This window comes from Neophocaena asiaeorientalis, unplaced genomic scaffold, assembly GCF_003031525.2.
Source record: "Neophocaena asiaeorientalis asiaeorientalis breed wild unplaced genomic scaffold, Neophocaena_asiaeorientalis_V1.1 scaffold39, whole genome shotgun sequence".
NCBI classification, from domain to species: Eukaryota; Metazoa; Chordata; class Mammalia; order Artiodactyla; family Phocoenidae; genus Neophocaena; species Neophocaena asiaeorientalis.
This window is the reverse complement of record NW_020175670.1, coordinates 6,912,616-6,936,985: the sequence shown is the minus strand read 5'-3', so window position 1 is coordinate 6,936,985 and position 24,370 is coordinate 6,912,616. Positions and strand designations below refer to the sequence as shown.

General features: G+C 36.3%; 1 protein-coding gene across 1 annotated transcript in view; it reads left to right on the top strand.

The window, feature by feature from the left end:
• The window catches only part of KLHL5 (kelch like family member 5), a 74,594-nt gene that overhangs the window by 35,073 nt on the left and 15,151 nt on the right, over nucleotides 1–24,370 (top strand). Inside the window, exons 5-8 of the mRNA XM_024731744.1 lie at nucleotides 23–219; nucleotides 10,057–10,269; nucleotides 19,252–19,438; nucleotides 21,772–21,996. Of these exons, the coding sequence (XP_024587512.1) occupies nucleotides 23–219; nucleotides 10,057–10,269; nucleotides 19,252–19,438; nucleotides 21,772–21,996 (822 nt within the window). The remainder of the gene's footprint in view (nucleotides 1–22; nucleotides 220–10,056; nucleotides 10,270–19,251; nucleotides 19,439–21,771; nucleotides 21,997–24,370) is intronic.

Genomic DNA, 24,370 nt, shown 5'->3' with positions numbered 1-24,370 from the left:
GGAATTTCTTTTTATCATTAAGGCCGCCTTGAATTAAAAGAAGATAATATTGAGTGCCTGTTATCTACAGCTTGCCTTCTTCAGCTTTCACAGGTTGTGGAAGCATGCTGTAAGTTTTTAATGAAACAGCTTCACCCATCCAACTGTCTTGGAATCCGTTCTTTTGCTGATGCTCAAGGTTGTACAGATTTGCATAAAGTGGCTCACAATTATACTATGGTATGTATTTTTTGAAAAGCAGGAAGGTATATGCTCTTTGCTTTATTCCTTATTGTTGCAGGCTTATCTACATGTTGCTGTCTTCCCATGGCTCTGCATATGTCTTGAGGTTCAGGCTCACTGTGTAGTTTGTCATATTTTCATTGAGTTATGAGGAAAAAACATCAAGTAATATTTCTCCTGGACTTATGAGTCAAGCCTTAAGTTATTATAGCCACTAAGAAGCAGAGCGGTAGCCTAGGACTATTCCATTCAAGATTTTCAGATCTGCTGCTTTTTAAAGCAGGATTTCCCCCCCAGACAGTTTATTATGTAGTACATGGATGAATTTCAGAATTGTCCACATACTGTTGGAAGTTGGTGATAGTGATTGTAGTGTATTGGTGCAGTATTAGTACAGAAGATAGGAGGATGAAAGGGAGACTTTTTATTAAGGATAAATCTGACTATATGTTAGAAGTGTCTTTAGCTACATAGAAAAATGTTCTTATTAATTGTAGCAAATTATGTGCTCAAAGTAAAACACAGGGGGTTCTGATTCAGAAGCCTGGAGGATAATGGATATAGATTGATCTAGGACAGCAAGAAAATAAGGGCATGTTGAGGGCATACTGTTGGGACCAGCCTCCACCATCTTAATAGTAGAGGGATTTGGGGAACGGAGGTGTGTGGATTTTTAAGGAATGACCATCTTGCTACACGTGGGTCTTCACACTTGGGCAGTGATTGAAATTTTTGCTTTAAATGCTTCATTTAGGGCAATACGGCTTCTGAGAGAAGAAAGAATGTGAACATTCACATACACATATATCATTATCCATGTTACTGATTTAGTCAACGTTTAAGGGATATTTTTTTGTCTATCCTCTCTTCCATCCCCCTTCCATTGAATTGGTTTGTAGGTGAAGGGATTGAACAGTACTTTAGGAATCTTCTACTAGAGAAATAGAGATTTGGAAAAAATTATAAGAATAGATACTTGTAACTATGAGGAAGATTAATTCTGCTTACTTCATGAGCTTAATGTGAGGATTAAATGAGTTAATAGAAGTTTAGCACTTAAAACAGTAGTTGATACATAGTATACCCAGTCAATAAATGATATCATCATCATCATCATCATTTAGATTTACTCTGTTCAACACAGTAGTGATCTATGTGAGTGAGCAAAAGCACTCAGGCAAAAGCAGAACCTTTATTCTCCCCGTGGTGTAATCGCTTCTTAGAAATGTTTCTTATTTATGATGTCAAAGTGTTTCAAGTGAAAAAATAGAGATTGTGTAGACAGGGCAGTACTGTACAGACCTAGCATCGTATTAGCTTAACATCTTTTAAATTAAGTCCTTTGAAATATTTCCCCCTCAAGCCTTTCTTTTTTTTTTTTTTTTTAAGGAGACTGGTACCCTCTTTAAATTTTTGTTTGTTTGTTTGTTGTTTTCTGAATTTTTTTATACAGCAGGTTCTTATTACTTATCTATTTTATACATATTAGTGTATATATGTCAATCCCAATCTCCTAATTCATCCTACCTACCACCACCCGCTTTCCCTCCCTGGTGTCCATATTGTTGTTCTCTACATCTCTGTCTCTGCCTTGCAAACCAGTTCATCTGTACCATTTTTCTAGATTCCACATATGTGTTACTATATGATATTTGTTTTTCTCTTTCTGACTTCACTCTGTATGACAGTCTCTAGGTCCATCCACGTCTCCACAAATGACCCAATTTTGTTCCTTTTTATGGCTGAGTAATATTCCATTGTATATATGTACCATTTCTTCTTTATCCATTCGTCTGTCGATGGGCATTTAGGTTGCTTCCATGACCTGGCTATTGTAAATAGTGCTGCAATGAACATTGGTGTGTATGTGTCTTTTTTTTTGCGGTATGCGGGCCTCTCACTGTTGTGGCCTCTCCCGTTGCGGAGCACAGGCTCCGGACGCGCAGGCTCAGCGGCCATGGCTCACAGGCCTAGCCACTCCACGGCATATGGGATCTTCCCGGACTGGGGCGTGAACCCGTGTCCCCTGCATTGGCAGGCGGACTCTCAACCACTGCGCCACCAGGGAAGCCCACATGTGTCTTTTTGAATTATGGTTTTTCTCAGGGTGTATGCCCGGTAGTGGGATAACTTGGTCATATGGTAATTCTTTTTTTAGTTTTTTAAGGAACCTCCATACTGTTCTCCATAGTGGCTGTATCAGTTTACATTCCCACCAAAATTTCAAGTGCAAGAGGGTTCCCTTTTCTCCACACCCTCTCCAGCATTTGTTGTTTGTAGATTTTCTGATGACTCCCATTCTAACCGGTGTGAGGTGATACCTCATTGTAGTTTTGATTTGCATTTCTCTAATAATTAGTGATGTTGAGCAGCTTTTCATGTGCCTCTCGGCCATCTGTATGTCTTCATTGGAGAAATGTCTATTTAGGTCTTCTGCGCATTTTTGGATTGGGTTGTTTGTTTTTTTTAATATTGAGATGCATGAGCTGTTTATATATTTTGGAGATTAATCCATTGACCGTTGATTCGTTTGCAAATATTTTCTCCCATTCTGAGGGTTGTCTTTTCGTCTTGTTTATAGTTTCCTTTGCCGTGCAAAAGCTTTTAAGTTTCGTTCGGTCCCATTTGTTTATTTTTGTTTTTATTTCAACTTCTCTAGAAGGTAGGTCAAAAAAGATCTTGCTGTAAATTATGTCAAAGAGTGTTCTTCCTATGTTTTCCTCTAAGAGTTTTATAGTGTCCAGTCTTACATTTAGGTCTTTAATCCATTTTGAGTTTATTTTTGTGTATGGTGTTAGGGAGTGTTCTAATTTCATTCTTTTGCATGTAGCTGTCCAGTTTTCCCAGCACCACTTATTGAAGAGGCGGTCTTTTCTCCATTGTATATCCTTGCCTTCTTTGTCACAGATTAGTTGACCATAGGTGCATGGGTTTATCTCTGGGCTTTCTATCCTGTTCCATTGATCTATGTTTCTGTTTTTGTGCCAGTACCGTATTGTCTTGATTACTATAGCTTTGTAGTGTAGTCTGAAGTCAGGGAGTCTGATTCCTCCAGCTCCATTTTTTTCCCTCAAGATTGCTTTGGCTATTTGGGGTCTTTTGTGTCTCCATACAGGTTTTAAAATTTTTTTGTTCTAGTTCTGTAAAAAATTCCATTGGTAATTTGATAGGGATTGGATTGAATCTGTAGATTGCTTTGGGTAGTAGAGTCATTTTCACAATATTGATTCTTCCAAACCAAGAACATGGTATATCTCTCCATCTGTTTGTGTCATCTTTGATTTCTTTCATCAGTGTCTTGTAATTTTCTGAGTACAGGTCTTTCACTTCCTTAGATAGGTTAATTCCTAGGTATTTTATTCTTTTGTTGCAATAGTGAATGAGATTGTTTCCTTAATTTCTCTTTCTGATCTTTCATTGTTAGTGTATAGGAATGCAAGAGATTTCTGTGCATTAGTTTCATATCCTGCAGCTTTACCAAATTCATTGATTAGCTCTAGTAGTTTTCTGGTGGCATCTTTAGGATCATCTATGTATAGTATCATGTCATGTGCAGTGACAGTTTTACTTCGTTTCCGATTAGGATTCCTTTTATTTCTTTTTCTTCTCTGATTGCCGTGGCTAAAACTACCAAAAGTATGTTGAATAATAGTGGTGAGAGTGGGCAACCTTTTCTTGTTCCTGATCTTAGAAGAAATGGTTTCAGTTTTTCACCACTGAGAACGATGTTGCCTGTGGTTTCGTCATATACAGCCTTTATTGTGTTGAGGTAGGTTCCCTCTATGCCCACTTTCTGGAGAGTTTTTATCATAAATCGGTGTTGAATTTTGTCAGAAGCTTTTTCTGCATCTATTGAGATGATCATATGGTTTTTATTCTTCAACTTGTTAATATGGTGTATCACACTGATTGATTTGCATATATTGAGGAATGCTTGCATCCCTGGGATAAATCCCACTTGATCGTGGTGTATGATCCTTTTAATATGTTGTTGGACTGTTTGCTAGTATTTTGTTGAGGATTTTTGCATCTATATTCATTAGTGATATTTGTAATTTTCTTTTTTTGTAGTATCTTTGTCTGGTTTGGTATCAGGGTGATGGTGGCCTCGTAGAATGAGTTTGGGAGTGTTCCTTCCTCTGCAGTTTTTTGGAAGAGTTTGAGAAGGATAGATGTTAGCTCTTCTCTAAATGTTTGATAGAATTCATCTGTGAAGCCATCTGGTCCTGGACTTTTGTTTGTTGGAAGATTTTTAATCACAGTTTCAATCTCAGTGCTTGTGATTGGTCTGTTCATATTTTCTATTTCTTCCTGATTCAGTCTTGGCAGGTTGTGCATTTCTAAGAATTTGTCCATTTCTTCCAGGTTGTCCATTTTATTGGCATAGAGTTGCATGTAGTAATCTCTTACGATGCTTTGTATTTCTGTGGTGTCGGTTGTAACCTCTCCTTTTTCACTTCTAATTTTGTTGATTTGAGTCCCCTCTCTTTCTTGATGAGTCTGGCTAAAGGTTTATCAATTTTGTTTATCTTAAAGAACCAGCTTTTAGTTTTATTGATCTTTGCTGTTGTTTTGTTTCTATTTTATTTATTTCTGCTCTGATCTTTATGATTTCTTTCCTTCTACTAACTTTGGGTTTGTTTGTTCTTCTTTCTCTAGTTCCTTTAGGTGTAAGGTTAGATTGTTTATTTGAAATTCTTGTTCTTTTGAGGTAGGATTGTGTTGCTGTAAACTTCTGTCTTAGAACTGCTTTTGCTGCATCCCATAGGTTTGGGTTTGTCATGTTTTCTTTGTCATTTGTCTCTAGGTATTTTTTGACTTTGTCTTTGATTTCTTCAGTGATTTCTTGGTTATTTAGTAACGTATTGTTTAGGTTCCATGTGTTTGTGCTTTTTACGTTTTTTTCCTGGTGATTTGTTTTTAATCTCCTAGCGTTCTGGTTAGAAAAGATGCTTGATATGATTTTAGTTTTTTTAAATTTACCGAAGCTTGTTTAGTGACCCAAGATGTGATCTATCCTGGAGAATGTTCCGTGTGCGCTTGAGAAGAAAGTGTAATCTGCTGTTTTTGGATGGAATGTCCTACAAGTACCTTATCTATCTGGTCTGTTGTGTCATTTAAAGCTTTTGTTTCCTTATTAGTTTTCTGTCTGGATGATCTGTTTGTCTATGAGAATTGCTAGTCCAGCTTTCTTTTGTTGCCCATTTGCATAGAATATCTTTTTCCATCCCCTCACTTTCAGTCTGTATGTGTCTGAAGTGGGTCTCTTGTAGACAGCATATATATGGGTCTCTTTTTGTATCCAATCAGCAAACCTGTGTCTTTTGGTTGGAGCATTTAATCCATTCACATTTAAGGTAATTATCTGTATGTGTGTTCCTATGACCATTTTCTTGTTTGGGGTTTGTTTTTGTAGGTCCTTTTCTTCTCTTGTGTTTCCCACTTAGAGAAGTTCCTCTAGCATTTGTTGTAGAGCTGGTTTGGTGGTGCTGAATTCTCTTAGCTTTTTTTTTTTTTTTTTTTTTTTTTTTTGGGGTGTGGGTCTCCCCTCTTTTTTGGATTGCTGGGTCATACAGTAAATGTACATTTAACTTTATAGGAGACTGCCAAACTGTTTCCTGGAGTGGTTGTATTATTTTGCATTCCCACCAGCAATGTATGAGATGTTGTTCTGCGTCCTTGCCAGTGCTTGGTGGTTGTTGTTGTTTTTGCGGTACGTGGGCCTCTCACTGTTGTGGCCTATCCTGTTGCGGAGCACAGGCTCCGGACGTGCATGCTCAATGGCCATGGCTCACGGGCCCAGCCGCTCCACGGCATGTGGGATCTTCCCGGACCAGGGCACAAACCCATGTCCCCTGCATCGGCAGGCAGACTCTCAACCACTGCACCACCAGTGAAGCCCTCTCTTAGCTTTTGCTTGTCTGTAAGGTTTTGATTTCTTTGTTGATTCTGAATGAGATACTTGCTGCGTAGAGTAATCTTGGTTGTAGTTTCTTCCCTTTCATCACTTGAAGTATATCATGCCACTCCCTTCTAGCTTGTAGAGTTTCTGCTGAGAAATCAGCTGTTAACCTTATGGGAGTTCCCTTGTATGTTATTTGTCGTTTTTCCCTTGCTGCTTTCAATAATTTTTCTTTGTCTTTAATTTCTGTCAGTTTGGTTACTGTGTGTCTCGGCGTGTTTCCTCTTGGGTTTATCCTGCCTAGGACTCTCTGCACTTCCTGGACTTGGGTGGCTATTTCCTTTCCCATGTTAGGGAAGTTTTCGACTATAATCTCTTCAGATATTTTCTCTGGTCCTTTCTCTCTCTCTTCTCCTTCTGGGACCCCTATAATGTGAATGTTGGTGTACTTAATGTTGTCCCAGAGGTCTCTTGGGCTGTCTTCATTTCTTTTCATTCTTTTCTCTTTATTCAGTTCTGCGGCAGTAAATTCCACCATTCTGTGTTCCAGGTCACTTATCTGTTCTTCTGCCTCAGTTATTCTGCTATTGGTTCCTTCTAGTGTATTTTTCATGTCAGTTATTGTGTTGTTCATCTCTGTTTGTTTGTTCTTTAATTCTTCTAGGTGTTTGTTCTTTAATTCTTCTAGGTCTTTGTTAAACATTTCTTGCATCTTCTCCATCTTTGCCTCCATTCTTTTTCTGAGGTCCTGGATCATCTTCACTATCATTATTCTGAATTCTTTTTCTGGAAGGTTGCCTATCTTCACTTCTTTTAGTTGTTTTTCTGGGTTTTTTTCTTGTTCCTTCATCTGGTACATAGTCCTCTGCCTTTTCATTTTGTCTGTTTTTCTGTGAATGTTGTTTTCGTTCCACAGGCTGCAAGATTGGAGTTCTTCTTGCTTCTGCTGTCTGCCCTCTGGTGGTTGAAGTTATCGTCCCCCCCAGTCTTTATTCTTCCCTGTAAATTTCTTAGTTTAACTTTTATAGCTCAGGTTCAAATTTTTTTTCGAATAAGATAAATATAAATAAAATAAAGGTGGATTTTTTTTCCTTTGTAATCATTACATAATTTATGTAATATTTCTTACCTAAGAAGGAGTTTTATTCACATGCAAACATTTGTATGCATTTAGGTCATTGCTGTTCTTTACAGTAGAAGCACAGTTGCTCCTTTAAGGCTTAGATATAAATTAAATTTAAATTAGCTCGATGTTTATAATGCTATTTTCATAGCCAGTTAGTTGTGGTAGTTTTTTTCTCCCCAAGACCATTATTTAACATTATTCAGTTTCAGCAGAGACATGAAATTGAATTCTAATAACAGTAAGTAATTTAGAGGCAGGTTGTGTGATTTGAGTTGTTGCTGTGGGAACTGAATCAAAATGTATAGCAAAATTCAGTCTTCAATTTAAATAAATCCCTCAGTAATTTCATGTGCTTGAAAACTATTCCAAAGGAGGAAAGACCATAATGCTAGCAAGTGTTTGGTAGCATGATAGCTGTTTGTATCGTAAAATGGATTTAAAATATGAAGTAAGCACAGTGCCACAGAGTGAAGTCAACTGTCACAATTAGCAAATAGTGCACATACTTGGGATGTTCACTCATCCTGCACGAATACAAATAGAAAAGGATGAAAAGTTCCTTCTTGTAATCCTGAAATCTGGAAACTTTTGTTCTTGTTCTGACTGCCACTGAACGTGACCTGGAAGACATCATGTAACCTCTACAAAAAAAAATCTTAAGACTGGTTATGTCATTACAAATATTGAATGTCATTGTGGATTGATAAAATAAATACAAACATTTGATTTTACAATTTTAAATTTTGTTTCTTGTTCTAGAAAACCTGTAAAAAAACATTGAATTTTGCTAAAGTACTTGCTTCAAAACCAAATTAATACTTTTGAAAAGCACTTTATGTTTAACCTTGAGTTCAGTAGTATTTCTGTAAGGTATTGAAAAACTCCATTTTCACTTAATACAAATTATACCAGAATGGAATGGGCATTGTTCTGAAGTAGATATATCAACAAATAAACTATTAATTAAATGAATATTTATATAACCTTTTTCTCATTGATAAAATGAAATTAATTCCATTTGAATGTATGGCAAGTGTTGTATAACTGCTGACAGTGCTATACACTATACTTTTGAACAATTAGAAATGTATATTATTTTGATTTCTTCAGAATCTCATCTAACATTATATAATAAATATCTTTCCATTTATCTATTTGGTCTTTGTCCCTAAAATTGTTAATGCCTGAAAAATAGCCAATTGAGTTACAACCCCCTAGAGCTGGACATTTAAGCTATTTCCCATTTTTTTACTATTATAAATAATAATACAAAGAAGCACCATTAGAGTAGCATCAGCTTTTTCTTCCCCCTCTTATGAATTATTTACTAAGGATTAAACTACTTGTGGTATAACTACGAGTTGAGAGCTTCAACATTTTTATAGCTCTTGCTGTGTGTTACCAAATCATTTTATAATGTCGCTATACAATTGAGTAGTACAATTTGCTTGAAGCCATTCCAGCCCTGAGGTTTTGTTAAAATATATTTCTGAAAAATGATAATCAGTCATATTAAAATAGATTCATTTGGGCATCTTTAACAAATCATGATGAATTGAGGCAATTGAATGTAGTTAATTATTCATGTATGGTTTTCCTCTTAAGAATTTCTTGGAAAGGAGTGAAATGTCAACCCAAGATATATCTTAGATCAGTACCTAACTTGGGTTACTGGATGCTATATGGAAAATACAATTCTCATCTTAATATAGAAGATAATTGTTGATAGTCCTTATCTCTAGCTCTAATTTAAATATCTTGAGCTATTTTTAAATAGCTCTGATTTAAACAGCCTTAGCATTTTTTATTAAAACTGTATGCTGAGACAGCCATAGTACGTTAAGAAGCATAAGAAAAACATTAAGGGGCAATACTTATAGCATTTGCGTTTGTATTATAACTGTGTAAGCAGCCCATGCATTAAGACTTGTAACCTTTTACAACAGAAGACTATTTCTTTTCTCTTTAGATTGTTTAGCATAATAGCCTAGTAAAAGTTATCTAAGGGCATTTTTATCTTCCATTTCAAATTATAAAGAGACTGATTCTAGAATGTAGCCAGAACTGAGTCATCTTCGGTCTAAGGCCCTGGAGTCCCAGTGTACTGTAGGTCAACATTTTTGTTTTGGCTGTTTTTCCTATGAGACCAAAAGAACTTTGTATAAATAAGGTAAGAAGAGATTAAAGTTTTCAAATCAGACCTAAAATCCTTGGTGGTCTTATAAATAATATTAAAATACTTTTAAAGGCCAGTTTGGCTCATGGATAGCTCTAAGGACACATTCTCTTCCCAGGCAGTCTGAGAAGACTTCCGTGGTTCAGAATGGTCTTGGGAAATTTAGCCACCCTAGAGGCCATTTCTGGGTAAGAGAAATAACTTCATTCTCACCCAGGTATGTCGCTCCCCTCTTGGCCAAAATCTTCTGCACCACAAATCTAAACTCACTTTTGATGTTAATCATACAAAGTGTCTATGTCATTTTTTTCTATCTTCCTTTGAAAGACTTGCCAAAACTATTCCCTAACTTGAGCAAAGCAATGCCTAAAAGTCCCAAATTTATTTTTTAATTGTAATAAATGATACAAAGCTTTAATTCTACTTACATAGAAATAAGAATTTCAACAACATAATTACAGTTTAAATGTTATTTTCTTCTGTGTTTTTTCCCTTGCACGCAATAATACATTGTAAGGAAGGGCTGAAGTATGAACTGTGTTCTGACATCTAATTAAAAAATGTTTAGTTTCTTTTAAACTGTGATGGACAGAAGAAACAATATCAATTATATGCTCTTTTTCCCTCTAGGAACATTTCATGGAAGTAATTCGAAACCAGGAATTTGTGTTATTACCAGCCAGTGAAATTGCAAAGCTCTTGGCCAGTGATGACATGAACATTCCTAGTGAGGAGACAATATTGAATGCACTTCTTACTTGGGTCCGTCATGATTTGGAAGATAGACGGAAAGATCTCAGTAAACTTTTGGCTTATATTAGGCTACCTCTCCTTGCGCCACAGGTAAACTATTTTTGATTATTTAAAATCAATGTCATAATTTCAACAACAGTAGTTGCTGCAACTTTGAGTAGTCAGCCTTCCACATCTGTGGGCTCCACATCTCAATTTCAGCGAAGTGTAGATTGAAAATATTTTTTTAAAAATTCCAGAAAATTCCAAAATGCAAAACTTGAAGCTGTCCTGTACCAGCAACTATTATATAACATTTACGTTGCATTTACAACTATTTACATAGCATTTGCATTGTATTTGGTATTGTAGGTAATCCAGAGATGATTTAAAGTATACAGGAGACTGTGTAGATGTTATCTGCAAATACTACATATTTGAGGTGAAATGTTGTATCCACACAAATCCTGGAACCAACCCCTTGTCCCCAGAATACTGAGGGACTACTGTATTCACTTTATGCTAATTACATTAATATGAGCTTATCTATTAATTACATTAATATGAGCTTATTTATTCTATTCAATATGGTTATTTTATATATATCCCTATGAAATGTTAAGGTGAAAAGATAGCAAAAATAAAATTCTGTTTGTTTTCAACCCAGAAGGTCTATCTAAATTGCATCCATTAAGTAACATTGTTGCTTTGAGGTTAGTAATTTTATTTGACTCAGCTGCAGACCTATCCTAGCAACTGCAGACCTATCCTAGCAACTGAAGAATTAATAAAGCTGCTAATGAAAGAAACACTGGACTCTAGGAACCAGAAAATTTAGATTAATTCATTTGCCACACATTTATTAAGTATCCACTAAACGCTGGATTCTGATGGTATATAAATTAATAACATGTTAATAGTTCTGGCTCTGACATCCTAAAACTCTGTGACTTGGCAAATTCACTTACCTCGGTTTCTTCATCTGTCAAGTGGAGATAACATCCTTTCTATCTCACAGGATTTTTATGAGGATCAGAAAAATGCTCTGTGAAATAAAATGTGTTATAAATAATATTAGTATAATTATTACCATTATTTTAGAATTGAGATATCTAGTTGGTATATTCAAAGCAATCAGTAATGTATTTACATGCATAGTTTCCCCTTTTTACAGTTTCAGCTGGAATATACAAAAATTTCCTCTGCATACTTTGCTACTTATTTTGAGGCCTTAAATAGAGTCCTTGAAAGTAAAGAAAGAATGAGTTGTTACTGCTTGAGATCAGATTTTTTGTTTTTGTTTAAAGTGCCATGAGTTTAATTTTATTTGTATTTATCTTGAGCATTATATATTATTTCCATCTGTTGTGAGCAAAAGTTACTGTTTGTTCTCTACCTTATAGAAACAAAAATCAGTGCTGCTGCTTTATAAGAAAGACCTCTCTTCACAGATAGAATATTGTTTGAATTCATAGGAGTGAAACTACGCGAACTGGTGACAATTCAGGAACAATAACATCATAAAACATTTCTCTTAAAATCAGATTTAAAGATGAGAGGACTATTTTTGCTGATATACAACAGAATTTTTTTCTTATCCTTTTCTAAATGAAAGAAAATAAAATCTGAAAACTCCTAGTGGACTTTGAAAAGAATCTGTGCAATTAAGTAACCTGACAATTTACTTCAGTCCTGTAGCTTCAAATGTTTATGATACTATATTTGCATGACTCTGAGAGATCTTTAAAATTTCTTTTATCCAGGATACTGCTGATAATCATAGCCATAAGATCTTAGAGTTGAAAGGCACTTTGGAGGACATTTAGTCTAACACCTATTGTACAAATGAAGTAACAGACCAAAAAAGTAAAACCATACGCGCAAAATCGCAAAGTGATTGCATAAATCCCTTCTGCGTTGTAGTTTTCTTTGGCTTTGTTACTTGGCTAACATATATTAGAGTTATGAGACAGAGGTAGGACTTGAACCCAAATAAAGTTCTATGCCTTTTCCACTGAACTATTCTGCCTTTTGAATGTACTTTGTGTAAATTTGCGAGGTGGGGGGAGGGACATCAGGTGGAGGAAGAAATAGATTAAAAAATAAATCAGGGCTTCTCTGGTGGTGCAGTGGTTGAGAGTCCGCCTGCCAATGCAGGGGACACGGGTTAGTGCCCCGGTCCGGGAAGATCCCACATGCCGCGGAGCGGCTGGTCCCGTGAGCCATGGCCGCTGAGCCTGCACGTCCGGAGCCTGTGCTTCGCAACGGGAGAGGCCACAACAGTGAGAGGCCTGCGTACCACAAAAAAATAAATAAATAAATAAATAAAAAATAAATCAGTAATTACAATATAATGAGATGAAGGCTGTGATCTATACGTAAACACGGTATTATGAAAATAATTGGAGTGGCCCACCCAGACCGATGGTGGGGAAGCTAGGAGAACCTCTGAAGTGTCAGTCAGTTTGCAGGCTGAGTTCGCCACCCAAAAGAATGGGCATGATAGCCCAAGGAAGAAGGGGTTCTAGTTATAGAGCCATGAGCACATATATCGTGTTCTGGAATTTGAAGATAGCTTGCATGACTAGAGTACAGAAATAAAAGGGCAATGTTGAGAGATGAGTCTGGAGAGGTAAACAGACCGGATCGTGAAGGAACTCAGTCATGGCAAAGTGTTTGAATTTTATCCTAAAAGCAGTGAGGAAGCACTAAAGGGTTTTAAGTAGGGAATGGCATAATTATCCTTTTAGTTTAGAAAGATCCTATAACTGCATTGCAGAGAATGGATTGGAGGAGTCAAAGTAGAAATACACTAGGAAGGCTATTGGATTCAGACCAGTGAATTAATCACTTTCTGGAAGTGGAGGTAGAGAAATTAATTACCAGAGTCAAGAGCTATTTAGAAGGTAGAATTGATGCAACTTAATGACCAACTGAATGGTGTGGGGTAAAAAAGAAAAAAAAAGAAGGGTCCAGAATAATTCTGATTTGTGCAACTAGGTTGATGAAGGTGCTGTTGATTAAGACAGAATACAGGATGAAGAGCTGATTTTGAAGGTGGGGAAGAAAGTAGAAGAACCATGTTCCCAGAGCTTCTCGACACCTTGGATCCTCTTAGAGTCTAAGAAGTTTTGAAAACTATTTATTTATGTTGTTGAAGCCAAGGGGAAGAGAGTGACACTGATCAAAGAGAACATGAGGGTACTAGGGGTGGAACCCTAAGAATTACTAATATTTAGTGGTAGTCCCAAAGCTGCCTAAATACCTGTAGTTCCATTAAAAAGAGATTGCAAGTTCTAGAAGGAGGAAATTTTTTTTGCAGGGGGGCTGCATTGGGTCTCCTTTGCCACGTGGGCTTTCTTTCGTTGCGGCGAGAGGGGGCTACTTTTCGTTGCAGTGCATGGGCTTCTCATTGCGGTGGCTTCTGTTGTTGCAGAGCACAGGCTCTAGGCCCACAGGCTTCAGTAGTTGTGGCTCGCGGGCTCTAGAGCACAGGCTCAGTAGTTGTGACGCACGGGCTTAGTTGCTCCGTGGCATGTGGGATTTTCCCAGACCAGGGATCGAACCCATGTCCCCTGCATTGACAGGCGGATTCTTAACCACTGCACCACCAGGGAAGGAGGAAATTTTAACATGATCAGATGCTACAGAGAAGACAGATAAGGATGGAAAAACCACTGGATTAGCCCAATGATTCTCAAAGTGTGATCCCCAACTATAGGATCAGCACCACATGGGTAATTGTTTAAAATGAAAATTATTAGGTCCCCAGTCTACACCTACTGAATCTGAAACTCTGGGGGTGGTTATTAAAACACAAGCCAGCTGTGTTTTAATAAGCCCTCAGGTGCATCTGATGCCCACTCAAGTTTGAGAACCACTGTCTTAGCTTGATGAGTAGCTGTGATGGAAGCCACATTGCTCTGTATAATTTAAACAAGTTAATAACACCTCTTGGAGCACTGTTTTTCTTTTCTGCAGTGGTAATACTCTGTTGCACCATTATGGCATTTAGTAAAGATACTAGCAGGGTTTTGTTTTCTCCCTTGCTAAAAGTAAAGGGCAAGTTTGCAGACTTAGAGTTGTCAAGTGTTGAAGTATTGAAGTAGACTCTGAAATCATCAAGAAAATGTTGGATTGTATTCTGAATGTTTTATTTTAAAAGATAGGAAAAGGATGAAGTTGCTAAGATCTTAAAAGTTCTCATCACACACCAAAAAATGCTAACTCTGTGGGGGTAGATGTTAACTAGACTTATTGTGGGGATTATTTTCATATATATATATATATATATATATCTCAAATCATTATGTTGTACACGTGAAACTAATATGTTCTCTGTCAATTATATTTCAATAAAAAACAAAAGTGAAAAATGAAAACAAAAGAAGTCTAGTGCCTATCAAGTAAATGACTAATTTTTTTAATTGACATTAGATCCAGTTACCTAATGAATTTACTTTTGTGAAATAATTCCTTTTTCAATGAGGTTTTACCCTACTCCGTTGATAAGAAACATTCTATTTACCCTAACTAGAAAGAGTTCAACTGACATAGTAATTTTATTGTAGTGTCTCCTTAAAATGATATAGGAAATCATATATATCATTGTAATCCTCATCCAAATGATCATTTTAGTGTGGCTTTTTTTTTTAAACTCTGAATAATCCAGAAGACAAGTGTGTGTGTAGTTTTATTTTACCTTCGAAAGCATTTCAGACTTTTCTGTTTGATCCCATTTTAAATAATGTGTATAGAAATACAGTTGGCCCTCGAACAGCATGGGGATTAATCTGTGTATAACGTATAACCTCCATATCTGAGGTTCCTCTATATCTGTGGATTCAACCAGTGGACTGTGTAATACCGTGGTATTTACTACTGAAAAATATCTGTGTATAAGTGGACCTGTGTGTTTTGTATCCACGTTGTTCAAGGGTCAACTGCATTAGGACATTATTTTAAAGATTTTGGCACCTAAATTCTTAATGTTCCCAATGGTTACCCTGTATTACAAGTGTCTTGGTCTCCACTATTCTGTTCTCAATTCTCATTATTGTTTTTTACTAAAATTCAGAAATATAAAACGAGTCAGTATTTATATTTAGTATTTTATTTTACAGGTTTTGTAAAAACTTTTTTTGCAAGTTTGTAAAAAAAAACTTTTAAAGGCTGTAGAGTTCATAAATCATTCACATTCTGTTTTTCACTCTTAGTAGTAGTTGAAGGGACAGTTTTAGTGAAATAGTCATATAGTGAACAAGTATGTGAGTGAAGATAAAAATTTACAAATGGAAAATGTTTCTTCTATTTTCTAAATGTTTCCATTTTAATAATTTGCCATTCTTTTATGGCAGAGAAGGTACATAGTATTCACCTAAAATGAAGAGTATATGAGAGTCTGTATTTTGTAGTGCTTTATCAGTGCCTTCTGAATGATTTTCCAAATGATATCTGGTACCTTCTATTTGATTAATCTGATACTTAGATTAATGGATTCATATTTTCTTCCATTATTTTCATCTCTCTACTTAAATATAATTAATTCCATTTGTTCAAAAATTATAGATAATGTCAGCATGCTAAGAAATATATTTTGCTTCATATTGCAGTAACTTTTGAGTCTTACAAGACTTTACTTTCTATAATTTTTTCACATTTATTTTTTTTCAAAGGACTAAAGAAATTATATATAGCCAAAGTAATATAAACACTAAGATGAATCTAAATGAACCAACTCAATGCATATTCATTAATGGCTTCTCTAGCAAGTATAACTGTATTTTGTGTGCAGAGAATAATATAGAATAATTAATACCAGAATTTATACTCTGGATTAGGTCCTGAGACTTAGGTCTTAATTTGGCTTTTTTGCCTTTAGCATGCCGTTCTCAGTTTCCAAATGCCACAAACTATTTTACAGTGACTTTTGTTAGAGACTCTTCCTTCTCTTCCATTATCAAAATATGAACATACTCTCAACATCATTAGCCATTAAGGTGATGCAAAGTAAAACTACATTTCGCACCCACTCGAGTGGCTAAAAAGAGAAGATAGTAATAATTGTTGGTGAGAACGTGGAGAAACAGGAACCCTCATAGATTGCTGGTGTGAATATAAATAGTGCAGCCACCTTGGAAAACAGTTTGACACTTTCTTAAAAAGTTAACATAAGTTTATGACATGACCCAGCAATTCTACTCCTAGGTATATACCCAAGAGAAATGAAAACATATATCCACGTAAAGACTTGCACACAAATGTTCTTAGCAGCTTTATTCCTAATAGCCCAAAACTGGAAACAATATAAGTGTCCATCAACTGGTGAATGGATAGACAAAATGTGATGTAGCCATACAATGAATTCTTATTCAACAGTAAAAAGAAATGAAGTAGTGATACATGCTACACATTGATTAACCTCAAAAACATGCTAAATGAAAAAAGCAAGATACAAGAGACCACATATTGTATGATTCTCTTTATACGAAACATCTAAGGGCAAATCTACAGAGACAGATTAGTGCTTGGAAGAGGAGATAGGAACAGAGATTAACAGTAAACAGACATGCGGGATCTAATCAGGGTAATGAAAATGTTCCAAAACTGTTTTATGATAATGGTTGCACAACTTGGTAAATTTACTGAAAATCATTGAATTGTATACTTGAAATGGTGAATTATAAAATATATAAAGTATACCTTTTATTATCAAATACAATCCTACAGTGTATCAAAAGGATGATACACTATGACCAGGAAGGTCTTTTTCTAGGAATACAAGAATGGTTGAGTATTAGGAAATCTGTCAAGGTAATTATATCAGTAACTTCAAGGAGAAAAAGCCATATGATGATACTAATAGATGTATAAAAGATACTGGAAAAAAATAGCAACCATTCTTAATTTTAAAACTCTAAAGTAAAATAGGGAGAGAAGAAAACAACCTATCTATAATAAAGATGGATTACTAAATGCTATAGTAACTATTATCTTAAATAGTGAAACACTAAAAACATATCAATTTAAACCAGAAAAATGGATACTCTATATCACCATAATTATTTAACATTGCTTTGAAGGTTTTAGCAACTACCATAATAAAATAAAAATGAAATAATTGGCATACATATTAGATAAAGATGTAACTATCCCTATTTGGTGATTATTATGGTTACATGCCTAATAGCTAGAGTTTGATAAGGGAATGTGGTAAAGTTGTAGGTTATGATACAAGTATACAATGACAAAAGATATGTAAAGTGGAAATTCAAAATCTATTTCCAATAGCAATAAACAATTTTAAAATATATTTAATATATTATTTAATACATTTAATATAAAATTAGCATATTTAATTTAAAAAGGCATAATAGTACCTATATAAAGAAAGTTATAAACAGTGGAAAGGCATCTTGAACAAAAAGACTTAGCATCATAAAAATGTAAATTCTCCCAAAATTAATAAATTGAATGCAGTTCATATTAGAATGCCAACAGGATCAAGATGGCAAAGGGGAATTAGATAAATCTGTCTTAAGTTTATATGGAAAGTAAAGACTCAAGAATAGTCAAGGGCTTCCCTGGTGGCGCAGTGATTGAGAGTCCGCCTGCCGATGAAGGGGACACGGGTTCATGCCCCGGTCCAGGAAGATCCCACATGCCGCGGAGCGGCTGGGCCCGTGAGCCATGGCCGCTGAACCTGCGCGTCTGGAACCTGTGCTCCGCAATGGGAGAGGCCACAACAGTGAGAGGCCTGCGTACCGCAAAAAAAAAAAAAAAAAAAGCCAAGAAAACTGTGAAAATGAATAGTGAGGGTAGATATATATCATATAAACAGGAAATGCCATAAAGATGTTGTAATAAAATATAGTATTAGAAAAGGAATAGACAAATAGATTAGAGGATTAAAGAGCAGATCTCATATATCCTGAGACTATTTATGACCAAAGTTCAATTCAGTTGGAAATGGAGGGAATTATTTAGTAAGTGGTGCCAGTACAGAACTAGCTATTCATTTGGAAGAAAAAATATTTCTCAACTCATCTTCTGTTTAAAAATTAATTTCATATGGCTCAATATCCTAAATGAAAGAAATAAGGCAATAAAGGGGCAGGGAGGGGGATGGAGAACCAAGTACACAAAGGAAAAAAATATTTTTTTAAAAGGCAGGGTATGACCATATTTATGCATTTACATAAAATTACATAGGTAAAAAAATAGGATTCAGTGAAGTACAAGGAATTTTAATTCATTTAGAATAAATCACCATTTGGAGTTCTTTGCCCCTTAAAAAAATTGGAAAGTTTTGTTTTTGCTGTTGGTTGCTGGTTGAACATTCTTTAGAGAGGTCAGTTAAATGCAGTCTAGTTAGTCAACTCCTACTTATTATTCTTCAGTTAAAACTATTTCTAACTTAAAGAGTAAAATGATTTATTTTAGACAATCTGGAAAATATAGAAACATACAAAGAAAGATTATTTAAAACACCAGTTTCCCCACTACCCAGAGATAAGTACTATTAAGATTTTAAAGCATACCACTTCTCCTCAGTTTCTGTTTTTCAATGAAATGTAAAACGTAAATTTTGTAAATGTTGAATATTTTAGTTAAAAATAGATGTCCAGACTTGGATTCTTTTTTAACTTTTCGCTTTATCTTTTTTTTTAATTTTTATTTATTTATTTTAATTTTTTTGGCTGTATTGGGTCTTAGTTGTGGCGTACAGGATCTTCGTTGAGGCATGCAGGATCTTTCCTTGTGGTGAGCAGGCTTCTCTCTAGTTGTGTCGCGTGGGCTTCAGGGTACGTGGGCTCTGTAGTTTGCGGCATGCAGGCTCTCTAGTTGAGGCTCACGCAAGCTAAGTAGTTGTGGCACGTGGGCTTAGTTGCCCCATGGCATATGGGATCTTAGTTCCCTGACCAGGAATTGAACCCATGTTCCCTACATTGGAAGGCAGATTCTTTACCACTGGACGACCAGGAAAGTCCCTTGGATTTTTTTTTTAATGAGATCATTTCCATTTGTGAACTAGTTTATTCTTTCAACCTTACTATTTTCTTGGTCATTCAATACACATACTATTTCTTCTAGTTCCTAGCAGACATGGAAAATAATGCACTTTTTCGAGATGATATACAATGTCAGAAACTAATTATGGAAGCAATGAAGTATCACCTACTACCAGAGAGACGGCCCATGTTACAGAGTCCTCGGACAAAACCTAGGAAGTCAACTGTTGGTACATTATTTGCAGTTGGAGGAATGGATTCAACAAAAGGTATTAAATAATCTTTTATTTGAAGGAATGGAAAAATGAATATTTTAAGAATTTTTATTGAAGTATAGTTGATTTACAATGTTATGTTAGTTTCAGGTATACAGCAGAGTGATTCATCTATACATATATCCACTCTTTTTATAGATGCTTTTCCCATATAGAGAAAAGAGTAATACTCATTACAGAGTATTGAGTAGAGTTCCCTGTGCTATACAGTAGGTCCTTATTAGTTATCTATTTTATATATAGTAGTGTGTATATATATCAATCCCAATCTCCTAATTTATCCCTCTCCCCTTTTCACCCTGTTAACCATAAGATTGTTTTCTACATCTGTAACTCTGTTTCTGTTTTGTAAGTAAGTTCATTTGTACCATTTTTGAAGATTCCACATATAAGTGATGTCATACAATATTCGTCTTTCTCTGTCTGACTTACTTTACTCAGTATGACAATCTCTAGGTCCATCCATGTTGCTGCAGATGGCATTATTTCGTTCTTTTTTATGGCTGAGTAGTATTCCATTGTATATATGTACCACATCATCTTTTTTTTTTTTTTTTTTGGCGGTACATGGGCCTCTCACTGTTGTGGCCTTTCCCGTTGCAGAGCACAGGCTCTGGAAGCATAGGCTCAGTGGCCACGGCTCACGGGCCCAGCCGCTCCGCAGCATGTGGGATCTTCCCAGACCGGGGCATGAACCTATGTCCCCCACATCGGCAGGTGGGCTCTCAACCACTGTGCCACCAGGGAAGCCCACGGTGGCTTCTCTTGTTGCGGAGCACGGGCTCTAGGCACACGGGCTTCAGTAGTTGCAGCACACAGGCTCAGTAGTTGTGTCTCATGGGCTCTAGAGCACAGGCTCTGTAGTTGTGGCACGCAGGCTTAGTTGCTCCACGACATGTGGGATCTTCCCGGACCAGGGCTCGAACCCATGTCCCCTGCATTGGCAGGTGGATTCTTAACCACTGCGCCACCACGGAAGTCCTCAAAAATATTTTTGAACAGCTACTGTATACAGTGGAGTCTGTTATATGCCACTGAGAAGGCAAAGATGGAAAGAAACTTGGTATTTATTGCAAATAACTTAAAATTTTTGTAAAGTAAATAAAAAAACTCAAATATATAAGAAAAATATATTTTATATATACACACACACATATATATAAACCTTCAAAGGTTTCTTGCCATATATGTATATGGCAAAACTGTTTCTAAATTTTAGGAGATATCAATAGAGTCTGTGCTCTGGTGACCTAACTGTAGCAAATACTTTAGAATAAATGTTTGTCTTGATTGTAATTTTGTAAGAATAGCACTGATAACATGTTGTATTAGAAGCTTAGAAGACAGAAGTAAAGTAGATACTAATTGAACTCTTCATACCTGGGGGTTGGGTGTTTGTTTGTTTTAGAGGAGTGGGTCTTTTTTTTTCTTAATTCCACTCTTCTTACCTCATAAAGAGAACAAAAGAGTTGCTTGGCTCTTCTAATTCTTAAAAAAATGTAGACACTGTCCAGCAGTTATTCCCTAAACTTTCCACTCTCATAGCTCCCAAAGCACTTGATGTACACTTATCCTCTTGTCTTTCCTGGTTGCAGTGGAGTGTGTCCCTCTCCCTCCTCCTATCAAAGCCCCTCCCCTGTGCCCTGATACTGCCCTTTCCTGCCTCTTCAGGAACCTCCCACCATTAATGAGGATCCTTTCATCTCCTGTATTTTCAGCTTCCTTCCCCACAACTAGATCCTTCCCATTGACTCAAGTTTTTCCACTTTTAAAAGCAAAACAAAATGAAACCTCCCTCCACTGAGTAATTCTTATCTCTCTCTTCCTTTTTGTAGCCAAACTTCTTAGAGGAATCGTCTATGCTCACTGTCTCCATTTCCTCACCTCTCAATCATGTCTCAACTGCTCAAACAAGGGACCCTGCCTGAAGTCATCAGTGACCTCCATGCAGCTAAATCCAGTCATACTTTTTAGTCTTCATCTTACTTGATACTCTCAGCAGCTATACACTTTTTTACTTTGGCTTCCACAGTGCTAAACTACCCTGCTTTCCTCCCACTTCTGGCTGTTGCTACTCAGCCCCCTTTTACAGATAATCCTTTCTCATTTGACCTCTTAGTACCAGAGCCAGGTGTACTCTGGTACTAGAGAATAGTAGGAGATGAGGACAGAGATACAAGCAAGGATGAGCTCATGCAGGGGCTTATTGTAATTTATTAAATGTATTACTGTCACTGCTAATAATATACTTTTATATGTCTAATTTCATAAAACACTCAAGCATGGTGAGCTTTTTATTTGCCTAACTTCTATCTATCACTATTAAGGAGCAACAAGCATTGAAAAATATGATCTCCGTACAAATATGTGGACTCCTGTAGCCAATATGAATGGGAGGAGGCTGCAGTTCGGCGTTGCGGTGTTAGATGACAAACTGTATGTGGTTGGAGGAAGAGATGGACTGAAGACTTTGAATACTGTAGAATGCTACAACCCCAAAACAAAAACTTGGAGTGTGATGCCTCCTATGTCTACACATAGGCATGGCCTTGGTAAGCATAACTGCAGATTCATTCATAAGGTCATACCCTAGGCTTGCATGGCATTTTCACATTCTTTACCAGGCAGAAGAGCAGTGTGGCAGCTGCTGGGCCAACAGCAGTCACCAAGCATTCCTGCACATGCTCCCTGTCATCTGAGAAGCAGAAGCAGAGAAAACAAGCCTGTACATAAATGTATATTGTGCAACCAGCACAAGTGAAAACATGAATATTTAAGAATTGTGGTGTACCACGATGGACTGACAAGCCACCTTTTGACATGTGGGTTCTATGTTGACAATTAGTGTTATCTAACCTAATTGAAAGGCATACTTATTTAAAAACCTTTAGCATTATTGGTTTTCATCTATATCCCTTAGTTTTTAAGCAGAAATGAGTACGACGCAGAAAAATTTTGAGGTGGCACAGAGAATGTAATGATAGAGGCTTTTTTTTCTTTAATTCAGTAATTCACTGAGCAGATATTGATTAGTGTGTGCTATATGCCATGCTCTGTGTTCTGTAGGTATACAAAGATGAGAAAGATGAGGCTTGCAATGTATGTGTATCGTCCAGATTTTGCTGCATAACAAGCCACTTCAAAACTAGGAGGCTAAAACCAAGAACCATTCATTTAGCTCATGGATCTGTGTATCAGCTGGGCAGTTCTTCTGGTCTGGACTGTCTTAGAAGATTTCTGCTGGGTTTTCTCATGAATCTAGGTTGGGCAGGCAGGCTGGTTGGCTGGTTGATCTAGAATGGCCTCACTCACGTGGGTACTGGTAGACAGGCTGTCAGCCTGGGCAGCAGAGGCAACTGGGCCATATGATGCTAATCATTCAGGCTAGACCAGGCTTCTGCAAATGGTGGCAGTCACAGGGTTTCAAAAGTAGGAAGAGAAGCCATGCTCCAATGCACAAACACTTTTCAAGCTTCTGCTTGCCTCATGTTTGCTAACATCCCATTGGCCAAAACAAGTCACATGGCCAAGCCCAGATTCAAAGGATAGAGAAATAGACTCCTCCTCTTGATGGGAGGACCTACAAGAATCACATTGAAAATAAGCATGTATTCTGGGAAAGGAGGAATATGTGACCTTATCGTCAATTTATCACAATTTGGAAAATGTTTAAAATAGTTGCAATAAAGAATTTGATAGGTTATCATAAAAGATGAGTCAAAAGATGAATGAGTGGCAGTGAAAGGATAGTTGAGCTTGGATAGCATAGGTTTCTACTATACTCAATTTATTAATACTGAGCACCACAGTAGAGGTTGCCCAAAAGGCCGATGAAAAATATCTAGGCATGAAGATTGGTATGGTAGTGGATACAGCAAAAAATCAAAAAGACAAGTGTTTCTACTAGTTGCATTTAGGTTTCAATGAAAGATGATCTTAAATTCCAAGTTAGGTAAGTGAGTAAAACCAGACAGTTGGGGATAAGGTACTGAGAGAAGAGCTTAAAATTAACTATATGAAATTTAACAAAGAAAACCATAACACATTACTCTTGAGTCCATAAAATCAACTATTACGTGGGCACAGAACAGGAAGATATATCTTAAAAGCAACATGAACAGGACTTACAAATTTGTGTTGACCATAAAATCCAGGGTCAAAAGTGTGATTCAATTGCAAACTTTCCCCTACTATGGGGAAAAGAAAATCAATTCTAACTTAAGATAAATCTTATATATATAGTATTACATAGAATGAGAATGCCCATGATCCAGCTATGTCTTGTGCAGATGAGATTGTGCATGGAATACTATCATTAGTTCTAGGTACCATACAAAAGACTTTATTGAACTGCAGCAAGTTCAGAGAAGAATGATCATATCACTCACAGTGTCTTCTTTAAACCTTTATTTCCATTTTTGTGTCATTCAAAACAGCTTTGTTGTAACTATTTACCTTGTAATATTATTTACCTTATAATAAATAATGTTTTAAATTTGAACTTATAAAAGAAATCTTTATTAAGTAAATTTTAAATTACTTAATTACACTCACACACACATATATAATTGAATATGTATTATATATAATTGGAGATAGATTAGATAGATAGATAGATAGATCTCCTATAGCCAGTATTGGCAGGACACAAATGAGTGGAATGATAAGTTGGTTTTGGTCATACATGAATGGTGAGTATGTCATCTGGCCATGATTTCACAAAAGTAAATGTCTTCATATCACAATATTTGTGTTTTGGCCTTCAGGTGATACATATTTATATCTCACCTGACTATGGTCATATCAACCTCTTCTCAAAACCCTCTGCTGGCTTTCCATCTCATTTAGAATAAAATCCAAAGTCCTTACAATAGTCCCGACCACTATGTGACTCAACTCCACCCTTCCTCTCATCTCCTACGCTGT